General features: G+C 44.8%; 1 protein-coding gene across 1 annotated transcript in view; it reads left to right on the top strand.

The window, feature by feature from the left end:
* Nucleotides 1-12,443, top strand: part of LOC132394530 (uncharacterized) — a 46,754-nt gene extending 34,311 nt beyond the window's left edge. The window contains exons 7-8 of the mRNA XM_059970811.1: nucleotides 2,647-2,742; nucleotides 11,097-12,443. Coding sequence (XP_059826794.1) covers nucleotides 2,647-2,742; nucleotides 11,097-11,149 — 149 coding nt within the window. The 3' untranslated portion in view covers nucleotides 11,150-12,443. The remainder of the gene's footprint in view (nucleotides 1-2,646; nucleotides 2,743-11,096) is intronic.
* Nucleotides 12,444-13,390: the final 947 nt, after the last annotated feature.

Below are 13,390 nucleotides of genomic sequence, written 5' to 3'. Positions count from 1 at the left end.
GTCAGGTTGGATGTGGCCAGACAAGGTTATTGAACTTCTAAGGTTTATGTTAATTGGCTCTGCAATTAATCACATGGTTTTATTGGTAATAAATTGAGAGCCTGAAGTGTTTTCTCACATTTAAAGTGGGAATTCCGGACCAAACTTGAATTGTAGAAGGATGCTTGACAAATAGGAGAAAATCTGCAGATGTGGGAAATCCAAATCAATGCAGACAAAATGCTGGAGGAGCTCAGTAAGTCAGGCAGCATCGATAGAAAAAAGTAAACAGTCGACATTTTGGACCGAGATCCTTCATCAGATCTCGTTGACCGTTTACTCTTTTCCACAGATGCTGCCTGGTCAGGATGCTCGACAGCTGTGACTGGGCTTGAATGCCATCACCTCCCACAAAGCTAAACCAAGCAACAGAAATGACCACAAGGTTGTTGATGAGTTCAATGTCCTCTGTGTTCACGCTGGCACCCCACAAGAAAATGGAGACCTGCCTCAATGATAAACATCCAGTAGCACAGATATCCATTGTGATGAAGTGCCGTGAGAGGTTGGTTATGAACCATATCAACTCCTGCCTGAGAAGTGACTTGGATTCACTTCAACTTGTCGACAGTCACAACAGATCAACAACAGATCACTATTCACTGGCTCTTCACTCAGCCCTGGAACATGTGGACATTGAAGAAGCTCACTTTGACCAACAGAACATGTGGGCACCTTCATGAGCTCCCTCAGCCTCTGCCGACCCTGTGATTTTAGTGTCTGTGGCTGATGTCAGAGCATCCTTCAGACGGGTGAAACCGGTGTTAGTATCTGGCCAGACAATGTACCAGGTCAAGTAGAGAAGACCTGTTCTGATCAACTGGCAGGAGTGTTTCTGACATATTTAACCTCTTACTTCAGCAGTCTGAGATACTGCCTCAAGCAGAACTTCAATCACACCGATGCCCAACGAGAACGTGGTGACCTGCCTCAGTGACTATCATCCAGTTGCATTTCTGTCCACAGTGATGGAGTGCTTTGAGAGTTGGTTATGAAGCATATAAACCCCCGCCTAAGAAGTGACTTGAATTGACTCCAATTTGCCTACATTCACAACAGGTCAACAGCGGATGCCGTTTCATTGGTTTTCCACTCAGCCCTGGAACATCTGGACAGTGAAGATGCAAACATCAGGATGCTCTTCATTGACCACAACTCAGCATTCATCACTATCATCCTCTCGAAGATAATCACTAAGTTCCAAGACCTAGGCCTGAATACTTCTTCTACAACTGAGACAGGTTGTTGTAGAGAGAGGTCAGGGGTCTGCATGTTGAATTGAATTGACTTTATTTCTTACATCCTTCACATACATGAGGAGTAAAAATCTTTATGTCTCCATCTAAATGTCCAATGTGCAATCATAGTAAACTTAATATAATTGATAATAAATAGAACAGTCAATGGAATATAGAGTACACTCAATTCAATGTGAGTTCATCAGTCTGATGGCCTGGTGGAAGAAGCTGTCCTGGAGTCTGTTGATTCTGGCTTTTATGCTGTGGTACCGCTTCCCGGATGGTAGCAGCTGGAATAGATTGTGGTTGGGATGGCTTGGGTCCCCAGAGATCCTACGGGCCCTTTTTACACACCTGTCCTTGTAAATATCCTGAATAGTGTGAAGTTTACACCTACAGATGCGCTGGATTGTCCGCACCACTCACTTGTGACTGTGAGGCTTACCACAGATCCAATGGCATTTTAAAGTTTAAAGTGGTCAGATTGGCACAGTGTCCAATGCTCCCTCAGTCAACATCTTCCAGTAAGCCCACAAAAATGTCTTTTACGTCTGTTTTTCATATTTAATGTGTTTCTGGACCTGTTAGAGCCAGTGATTTAGTCTGGAGATCGTTTGTGTGATCCGGCACTTCACTCTCTTCAAGAAGATTCCAGGAAGCAAGCATGTACTCGGAAGGCCTCAAGGTGAAGAACCTTTGAGATGGGATGTGAGCCAATGTTCGACTCCATTTCACCGATTAAAGCGTCCACTAATTGTTGATGAAAGCGCGAGGAAGATTGAGACATGAAGATGAATGCCGAAGGAGCGCGAGAGCTCAGTGCCGACTACCTTCCTTTTGATCGCAGTCGGGAAGGAGTCTGTGAGCGGCCTATCACGGTGTGGCTCGCAGTGGCAGGCGGGGAGGCCTCTGCACTCGCGGGGTGTCTCCCTCTTCAGGAACAGTTATTACCCTCAACTATCAGGCTCCTGAACCAGTGTGGAGAACTTCACGCACCTCAATACCAAACTGATGCCACAAACTATGGACACATTTTCAAGGACTCCACAACTCGTGCTTCTTTTAGCTGCACAGTTTGTTTTCTGTTGAACTGCCTGTTTGTCTGTCTGTGTTTGTGTGTAGCTATTCACTGATCCTATTGAACTTCCCTGTTCTACTGTGAATGCCTGCAAGAAAGTGAATCTTGCATTAGTAAACAGTGATGTATACACACTTGGGTAATAAATTTACTTTGAACTATGATTAACTTGTTGCTTTGTCTCATAAATGCCGTTGGACATATGACTATGTTAAATGTACTTTTAAACTGGGAGTTGGTGTGGAGAATCAGTGTGAATTTACTCAGTGGGTTCACTTCTGTCCATTTCAGATCAAAGCTGCACGACCAACATTCCAATCTGGATCCTGTTCGCTCTATTCGGGGTCACAGTTGTGATAGCGTTGTCCAGATTCTTTCCAGTTTGCGGTAAGTATCAAAATCAAAGCATTTTCTAAAGATCTCAATCACTGTGAAAACTTTCCCCTGGTCTCACCATCACTTCAGCTTCTAAAGGGAGCCTTTGTGGGGAAATCTCCAGCACATTATCAACTCTGTCCCAACTGGCTGCTGTCACTCGGGAACAGGTCTGGCCCGAATTTTACTGCTTTTGTTGGAAGTTCTGCTCAGAGACGCTGGAATCTCACAGTCGGTGAGCTGATGGGGTTTAGGTCTCCTGCTGGAGAGTGGAAGTCTGGAACTTTTGGGCTGAGTTCAGGTGAATTCCTTCTGTGCCTGCCGGGAAATTATTGGAGGCAATTCTAAGGCATTGAAGTTGTGTACAATTGGAAAGGTCGGGATCTGATTATGGATTTGTCAGTAAGGCCCAAAGTCCGGGAAACCCAATCTCTCTAATCTGAGGAGACAGCAAAGAAAATTGATGAAGGCAATGTGAAAGATGTTCTCCATGTGGACTTCAGTAAGTCATTTGACATGGTCCCACATGACAGACTGATCCAGAAGCCAAACACACCCAGGATCCAAGGTGACAGAAGGCAGAGGTCGTGTTGGAAGAAAGTTTAATTCTGATTTGAAGTCTGCACCTAGTTGTGTACAGTAGTGAATGGTTCGAGGGCTTCTGCACTTTGTGATATACATTACTGGATCTAGTTCTGGGTAATGAACCTGGTCAGGTGTCAGACCTCTTGGTGGGAAGCATTTTGATGAGAGTGATCACAACTCCCTTAGCTTCAGCATAGCTATGGAAAGGGATAAAATCAGACAAAATGGTAAAGTGCTTAACTGGGGAAGGCCTAACTTTGAAGAGATGAGGCAGGAGCTAGCGAGAGTAAATTGTAAACAGATGTTCAAAGGGGGAAGCACAGAAGTAATGTGGGAGAAGTTTAGCGACCACTTGAGCTGGGTTCAGGATAGGTTTGTCCCACTGAGGCAAGGAAAAAATGGTAGGAAAACGGAACAGTGGCTGACGAAACACGTGAGGCAACTCGTCAAGAGGAAAAAGGAAGCATATGTTAGATATAAGAAGCACAAGGTAGGAGGGGCTTATGAGAAATATAGGGTAGCCAGGAAGGAGCTAAAGAAAGGACTTAGGAGAGCTTGAAGGGGGCATGAGAAGGCCTTGGCATGTAGGATTAAGGAGAACCACAAGGCGTTCTATGCGTATGTGAAGAATAGGAGGATGACAAGAACGAAGGTGGAACCGCTAAAGGATAAAGAGGGCAACATGTGCCTGGAGGCGGAGGAGGTTGGGGAGGTCCTAAATTAATACTTTGCCTCAGTATTCACAAGTGAAAAGGATCTTGATCAGGATGAGGTCGAGGTAGAGCGGGCCTGTGTGCTGGACATTGTGGAGATTAAGGAAGAAGAAGTGTTGGATCTTCTTAAAAACATTAAGATTAATAAATCCCCAAGGCCAAATATGATACACCCTAGGTTGTTGTGGGAATTGAGAGAAGAGATCGCTGGAGCATTAGCTATGATCTTTGAATCCTCTTTGGCTGCAGGGGAAGGGCCGGAGGACTGGAGAATGGCAAATGTAGTTCCCTTGTTTGAAAAAGGTAATAGGGAGAAACCTGGGAACTATAGACCGGTGAGTCTTATGTTGGTGGTCTGCAAACTACTGGAAAGGATTCTTAAGGATAGGATCTACGAGCATTTGGAGAAGTACAGTCTACCCATGGATAGTCAACATGGGTTTGTGAAGGGAAGATCATGCCGCACGAGCACGATTCAGTTTTTTAAAGAGGTAACAAAATAAATTGATGAGGGTAGAGCAGTGGATGTGATCTACATGGAATTTCGCAAAGCATTTGACAAGGTCCCTCATGAGAGACTCATCCAGAAAGTCATGAGTTATGGGATAAGTGGAACCTTGGCTGTTGGGATAAGAAATTGGCTTAAAGGAAGAAAGCAGAGCGTAGTTGCAGAAGGAAAGTATTCTGCCTGGAGGTCAGTGACTAGTGGAGTGCCGCAGGGATCTGTCCTGGGACCCCTGCTATTTGTGATTTTTATAAATGACCTGGATGTAGAGGCGGAAGGGTGGGTGAGCAAGTTTGCGGATGACACGAAGATTAGAGGAGTTGTAGATGGAACTGTAGGTGGTTGAAGGTTACAAGAGGATATAGACAGGCTGCAGAGTTGGGCAGAAAAATGGCAGATGGAGTTCAATCCAGACAAGTGTGAGGTGATGCATTTTGGAAGGATTAAGCAGAAGACTGAGTACAGGATTAATGGTCAATTACTTAAGAGTGTGTATGAAGAAAGGGACATTGGGGTTCAAATCCATACATCCCTCAAGGTCGCTGCACAGGTTGATAGGGTAGTTAAGAAAGCCTATGGGTTGCTCAGCTTCATTAACAGGGGGACTGAGTTCAAGAGTAGAGAGGTCATGTTGCAACTCTACAAATCTCTGGTCAGACTGCACTTGGAGTATTGTGTTCAATTCTGGTCACCTCATTATAGGAAGGATGTGGAATCTATGGAGAGGGTGCAGAGGAGATTTACCAGGATGTTGCCTGGATTGGAGAACAAGTCATATGAAGCAAGGTTAGCAGAGCTGGGACTTTTCTCTTTGGAGCGTAGAAGAATGAGAGAGGACTTGATAGAGGTCTACAAGATTATGAGAGGCATAGATAGGGTGGATAGTCAGTACCTGTTTCCCAGGGCACCAGTAGCGAACACCAGAGGGCATATGTACAAAATTAAGGGAGGGAAGTTTAGGGGAGACATCAGGGGTAAGTTTTTTACACAGAGGTTTGTGAGTGCCTGGAATGACTTACCAGGGATGGTGGTGGAGGCTAAAACATTAGGGGTATTTAAGAGCACATGGATGAAAGAAAAATGGAGGATTATGGGGTAGTGTGGGTTTAGTACTTTTTTTAAGGATTATACGGGTTGGCACAACATGGAGGGGTGAAGGGCCTGTACTGTGCTGTAGTGTTCTATGGTTCTATATTAATGACTTAGTTGTGAGTATAGTATTATGATTAGTAAGTTTGCAGATGACATGAGAATTGGGGGTGTTGTGGGTGGGGAGGAAAACTGTCCAGGTCTGCAATAGGATATGGAGCAGATGGAAAATTGGGTAGAGCATTAGCAACTGGAACTTAATCCTGACAAGTACAAGGTCATGCATTTTGTCAAATCAAAACAGGGCTTGGACAACTGCAGTACCTGGTAGAAATGTTGAACAGAGAGACTGAGGATTCCAAGTTCATAGCAACACACACAAAATGCTGTAGGAACTCAGCAAGTCAGGCAGCATCTACGGAAATGAATAAATAGTTGACGTCTCAGGCTGAGACACTTCTTCAGGACTGGAAAGGAAGGAGAGGAAGCCAGAACAATGTTCTGGGGAAGGGGAAGGAGTACAAGCTACAATGTGATATGAGAAAACAGCTGGGTGGGGGAGTGGGATGAAGTAAGAAACTGGGAGGTGATAGTTGGAAAAGGCAAAGGGCTGGAGAGGAATCTGACAGGAGAGGAGAGTGCACCATGGGGAAAAAGGGAAGTAGGAGGGGCACCAGGGAAGGTGATAGGTGAGGAGAAAAGAAGGGGGGAGCAGAGGGTGGTGCCAGAGTGGGTATAGTAGAAGAGGGAAGAGGAGGGGAAAAGTACTGAAAGTTGGAGAAATCGTTATTCATGCCATCAGGTTGGAGGCTACCAGATGGAATAATGGGTTTTGCTCCTCCAGCCTGAGACTGGCCTCACATTACAGTGGAGGAGGCCTTGGACCGACATGTCAGACTGGGGAATAGAATTTAAATGGTTGGCCACTGGAAAACTCTGCTTGTTTGCAGATGGAGGGAAGGTTCTCAACAAAATGTTTCCCGATCTGCATCGTGTCTCAGTAATGTAGAGGAGGCTGCATCAGGAGCACCAGTTACAGTAGACAAGCCCAATAGATTGGAGATGAAGTGTTGCCTCACCTGGGGGCAATACATTAGTGCCTTGGACCGAGCTGAGTGATGAGGTGAGTGGGCAGGTTTAGCACCTCTTTCACTTGCAGGGATGTGCCAGGAGGGAGATTAATGGGGAGGGATGAATGAACAAGGGAATCACAGAAAGTAGAAAGGTGAGGGGGAGGTAAAAATGTCATTTGGTGGTTGGGTCCCATTGAAGATGGCAGAGGTTGCAGAGAATGATCTGCTGGATATTCGTGAGTGGTAGGTGAGGACAAGGAGAACTTTCCCCCTGTTAAGGGGCTGAGATGATGTGGTGAGGGTGGATGTCCAGGAATGGAGAGGATGCAGGTGAGGGTAGCATCAGTTGTAGGGGTAGGAAAGCCCTGTTCCTTGAAGTAGGACTTCTCTGATGTCCTGGAAAGGAAAATCTTATCCTGGGAATAGATGTGGTGGCATTTTTACAGGAGACTGGGTGGGAGGAGCTGCAGTCAAAATAGCCAAGGGAGTCAGTAGGATTATGAAAGATATCAGTAGATAAAGGAGAAGGTAGTAATGTGGGAGAATGAATTGGCAGACGAATCTATTGGGTACTTTGCAAGTGTCTTCACTGTCAGGTCCGTGAGTGTCAGGGAGCAGGAGTGAGTGCCATTGCTATTACAAAGAAAAGCGTGCTAGGCAAACTGAAAAGTCTTAATGTGATAAGTCACCTGGACCAGATGGACCATATCCCAGAGTCCTGAGAGATGTTGCTGAAGAGGTAACAGATGCATTGGTCATGATCTTTTGAGAATCACTTGACTCAGACATGGTCCCAGAGGACCAGAAGATTGCAAAAGTCACTCTGTCCTTTAAGAAGGGAGAAAGGCAAAAGAAAGGGAATTGTAGGCAGGCTTGCCAAACCTCATTGGCTCTGATGACCGTAATTCTTTTAATTTTAAGGTAGTGATGGAAAAGGATAACATAGGAGAACAGGTTAGGATCCAAAACTGGAACAGGGCTAATTTTGAGGTAATTAGGCAGGATCCAACAGTTGTTGATTGGAAGAGATTGTTTGAAGGACAGGAAGCACGTGGGGAGATTTTGAGAGTGTGTTATTAGGAGTCCATGTTCCTGTTAGGGTGGTGTAAACCAGGTAAATTTAAGGAACACTAACTAACAAGAGAAACTGAGTTTATGGTCAAGTTAATGAAAGAAGCATACACTGTGCTTAGGAGGTTGAGGAAATGTGAGACCTTTGATGTCTATAAAAAAAGTTTAAGAATTAGGAAGGCAAAGATTAAGGATGGCAAAGTGAGGGTATGAGGTGGATCTGGCTGGAAAGTAGAAAGGAAACCCCCAAGCTCAATAGATACACCAGGAGCAAAAGGGTGTGTCGGGAGACAGTAGGTGCCCTTAGAGATCTGCCGGACAGAGATAAGGGAAAAAGGTGAACATGTTTTGGAGAAACTTCATATTGAGAAGGAAGAGGTATTTGCAGCCTTGTGGTGTATTAATAGGGGTAAATCCCCAGGGTCTGCCTGAGTATATCCTCAGACTTTACGGGAGGTGAGAGAGGAAACGTTGGAGGCGTTTACAGAGGTGTTTGCCTGATTATCAGCCACGACTGAAGTTTCAAAAGGACTGGGAGATGGCCGATGCCATTGAGGTGTTTAAAAAGTGAAGCAAGGAGAAGCCGGGGAAATCACAGGCTGGTCAGCCTGATGTCAATGGTGGAGAGGATTCCTGAGGGACAGGAGCTCCAGGATTTGGATGGATAGAGTCCAGTAAGGAAGTTAGGAGAAGTCAGCATGGCTTTGTCTGGGAAGTCATATTTGAACAATCATTGTGAGTTCCTTGAAGAAGTAATTAAAATTATAGATGAGAGTAGAACAGTGGATACTGTCTGCTTTGACCTTTGCAAAACCTTCAGAGCCCCACATGGTGGGCACCTCTGGCAGTTTAGGACCCATGGAATCCAGGGAATGCTCCCTGGGTGGTTTCAAAATTAGTTCGAATGGAGGAATCAGAGGGTGTTTAAAGGTTGTTTCTGGGAATGGAGACCAGTGATTAGTGGTGTGCTTGATGCACCATCAATAACTCTCGGAGACAGGAGGCAAATGATAGGCTTTCATCAGCTGCAAACGTGACCACGACATCTTGGAGACTGAGGGAGGAGCAGTGACTCCAATCGCCTTTATACAGGGGTCTGTGGGAGGAGCCACAGGAGCAGTCAGCAGAGGGGCGTGTCCAGACAGGTATACATAGTTTACCACAGTGCTCTATGGGTCAGTGCTGGGACCTTTGTCACATTATTTATAGAATGATTTGGATGTGAATACACAAGGCTTGGTCAGCAGATATGCAGAGGACACAAAATGAGGAGATGTTGATGATTGTGAAGAAGATTATCGTAGATTGCACAGTGATCCTGAAAATTTACAGAAGTGGGCCGAGACGTGGCAAATAGATTTCAATGCATAAGTATAAGGTATTGGATGCATTTTGGAAAGTCAAACCGGTGTGGGACTGGTATTCTGAATGGTCGGGTACCAGGGAGTTCGTCGTTCACTGAAAGTGGTGTCACAGGTAGACAGGGTGGTGGAAGGGGCATTTAGCATGCTGACCATCTTCAGTCAGGACATTGAGTTGGGACATTATGCTGCAGTTGTATGTCATTGGTAAGGCCACACTTGGAGTACTGTGTACAGTTTTGTTCAGCCTGTTATAGGAAAGATGTAATTAAACTAAAACGAGTGCAGAAAGGATTTACGAGGATATTGCCAAGATGAGAGTTATAGGGAGAGTTTGGCCAGGCTAAGTCTTTATGGATTGGAACATGGGGGAATGAGGCCTTGTAGAAATGTTTAAAATAATGAGAAACATAGATAAGGTGGATGGAATCAGCCTTCCCCAGAGAGGGGAGCCCAAAACTAGGGGGCAGAGATTTTGGGTGAGAGGGGAAAGATTTAACTGGGATCTGAGGAGCAATTTTTCACACAGAGGTTGGTGAGTAGATGGAATGAACTGCCAGAGGAAGTGGTTGTGGGAAGTACAATCTTTTCATGTGGGAAATACTTGGATCGGTACATTCAGGGACAGTGCTTGGAGGGATATGGGACAAATACAGTAAATTGTTACGAGCTGGGAGAACAATGTGGTCAGCATGGACTGGTTGGGCTGAAGGGCCTGTACCCGTGCTGTATTCTCTATGATTCTACATTGCAACTTTACAAAACACTGAATAGGCCAGACTGGGAGTACTGTGTGTAGTTCTGGTCACAACACTACAGGAAAGATGTGGTTGCACTGGAGAGAGTGCAGAGGAGATTCGCCAGGATGTTGCTGGATTGGAGGAGTTTGGTTCTGGGGAGAGATTGCATCGGCTGGGCTTGGTTTCCCTGGAGTGAAGGCAGCTGAGGAGTGACCTTCATAAGTATACAAGGTTGTGACAGGCATAGATGGGGTAGAGAGTGAAAATCATTTCCCATAGTGTGGTAGGGGTATAAATAACTACTTTTGGGTTTAAGCTGAGAGGAAGGAGTTTTGAAGGAGATCTGTGAGATTAGTTTTTGAAACAGAGAATAATTGACATCTGGAACACACTGACAGAGGAGGACATGCTATGTTTAATATTACAAGATGGATTTAGAAAGGCATTTAAATAGACATGGTTTAGAAGGGTATGGACCTCATGTGGACAAATGGGATTGGTGTCGATGGGCAAAATGCACAGCATGATGAGATGGGCCAAAGGGCCTGTTTCTGTGCTGTACAAATCTGTGACTCAGCTGTGAATAAATGGTTGGTTAAAATAGTAACAAATAATCTTCAATATATATATATCATTCATCTGGAATTTATAAGGGATTATTTCATTCATTACAGACAGAAACAAAGGAACTAATGAGAACGGCTGTGCTGAAATAGAACAGGTATTTTGTTCATTTAAATTCCTGCAGTTTTCTTGTGTTTAAACAGTTTGTAAATTCACTGTTATTTCTCCCTCTCTCAATTCACACATGTATGAACTCACTGGAATCTTCCTGCTGTATTTATAACACCACTCTCTCTCATTTATTGACACACGGGTTAGTGGGAATCCTGACCTCTGTTATTGTCGATAATATCTGGTTAAATTTAATTTAATGGACAGGATCCCTTAGGGTTTCATGACATTCCTGTTTGGACACGATTATGGATATTTACCATTTCTCCCAGTCTGTGTCTGGTTCTGCAGAAAGTGGTTGTCTCTGTCTGACCCCTTTGTAACATCAGTTATGTCCAATTAGTCACCTCTGCCTCTCCCTCGTCCCACTCCCCTCCCCTGCCCTGTCCCTCACCCCTCTCCCCACTCTGCCCATCACTCTGTCCCATCTTTATCTCAGTGAACAAAGTGAAGATTTGTCATCATGTATAACAAACACATTCTGTCTATTTTAGGATCATGGAGAAGTGCAGGAATTACAAACTCTCAGCCCAGGTCACGAAGCTGAAGCTGAAAATCATCCGGTCAGTTAGAAGGGACACGGCAGCCTTCAGTTCCAGAGGTGACTGTAAGGGCAGGTTCTGTGTCCCTGCTGTAGACTGGAGCCTGGAAAATCCTTCCCTCCAACAGTGGGAACATGGTGCTCTGCAGCTGTAACTTGTCTCACCCTGAGTGAGAACAACACTGCACTCATTTCAGCTCTCAGCTTCCGGTGAGAAATTCAATCCTTGATAATCTGGCAAAATTCTCATTGGGATCAGAATCATTTTAAGGAACCATGAAAGAGGAGCCCAGAGGGGCTCGGTCCACAAGACCTTATGGGTTTGTCTCTGATTTAGATCTCTGGAAGGTGCAATAACTACATAATATGTGCTTCAGAAGACAGTCCTGACTGCAGTCTGGGACATCAAACGCAGCTCCCACACACAGCTGAACTGCTTTGCCTGATGATGACAACCACAATCAGGTTTATTGTCACTGTGTTATGAGATGAAATTTGTTGTTTTGTGACAAGATCACTGCCTCTCAGATTCCTTGCCTCGGGATCATTCATTGCTGATCTCTACCACATCTCACACTTTACTCCTTGCTGCTGCAATAATCCCCATTCATTCACGCATCGTTAACCCTGAGTATAATAATGAGGCCGGCATTATCCAACTCAGAGTGACACATCAGTGATGAGCATTTTCTTCACCAATCTACAAACATCCAACTATTACTCCTGAGCCACTCTGAGAAGGGTCACAGAGTCACACAGCACAGAAACAGGCCCTTCGGCCCACCAAGTCCATGCTGACCTTGTTGCCCATCTGCACTGATCACATTTGCAATCATTGTGGAATCTACATCAAATTTGGCATTTTCCTGTCCAGATTGTCTGCTGTTAGTCAAACTGAGGACAGTGTGTAGACTCCACCCCACCTTTGTGTTGTTGTATCAGACTAAACCAGTGAATCCAAGCACAGAAGTACTTTCCACTTTGTACAAGTATTAAAACTGCTCTGGCTGTTACACTGATGCTGTCATCCGAAATCCCATAAAGATTGTGATTTTCCCCAGTACCAATACCAGGTACAGCATTTCCTCACAAAGTCCCTCCCATTTCTGTACAGTGAGCAGTGAAACTGCAATAAATCTCTATGAGTTTGAATGTTGTATTGGAGGGTGATTTTGGGATATTTTAATCCTATACTGTTTGTACATGTGTGCATTTGTATTTTAAACATGTTACCTGGAAGCCTCTTTATGATCATTGTTGATTAAATAAACCACTTCTGTTTTGCTGTTGGTGATAATTCTTTAATGGGATCAACCTAATTATGGGATAATTTACAATGTCCAATTAACCTCCCACCTTTGGACTGTGGGAGGATAGTGGAGCATCCGAGGAAACCCACACAGTCACAGGGAGTGTGTACGAACTCCTTACAGACAGTGGTGGGAATTGAACCCGGGTTGCTGGTACCATCAAGCGTGGTGCTAACCAATACACTACCATGCTACAGAAAATGCTAGAAACACTCAGATGTTCAGGCTGCATCTGTGGAAAGAGAAACAGAATGAATGTTTCAGGTTGAGGATGTTAGAACTGGGAAAGATTGAAAACAGGTTCGTTTTAAATCAAAAGGAGGATGGGGGGGTCGGTAAAGCAAAGGGTCAGAGTTCTCGTGGGGTACGTTGTAGATGAGGTCACCGGGTCGGTAATGAATGAATTTATTAGGGAGGTGGAACATGAACAAAGGAACATAAAACTCAACAGCGAGGGAGAGGGGCACACACAAAGGGATATAACAGTTGTGAAAGGCAGAGCTGTAGGAAATGCCCAGCAGGCCTGTTAATGGAGAGAGAAAAACTGAGTCAATGTTACAAATGGACGAGCTGCAGCAGAACTGACGGTTCTGAGAGAATTAGAGACAACAGGCTGTATGATGTTGAATATCGAGTCTGGGAGGCTGCAGTGTGGTCAGGAGGATGATTTTCATTTACAGTTGAGAGAAAGTGAATTGAACCCACTGGCTGGAACCACACTTTACACAAAGGGAGGTGGGTGTGGTTGTTGCAGTTTAATCATCTCAGCCCCCAGACATTGCCCTCATTTGCAGGGACCAATAAAAGCACCATATTACAAATATCCCGGAAACTATTCACATTATTCTCATGGGGCCGAACTAAGCCCACTTTGAACAGAAATCTGCATACCTGCCCGGTGGGACACAGGAAAATAAAACATGTCTAACAGCTCAAA

The sequence above is a fragment of the Hypanus sabinus genome, chromosome 5 (assembly GCF_030144855.1).
Source record: "Hypanus sabinus isolate sHypSab1 chromosome 5, sHypSab1.hap1, whole genome shotgun sequence".
Classification (NCBI taxonomy): domain Eukaryota; kingdom Metazoa; phylum Chordata; class Chondrichthyes; order Myliobatiformes; family Dasyatidae; genus Hypanus; species Hypanus sabinus.
This window is presented reverse-complemented; position numbering and strand designations above follow the sequence as displayed.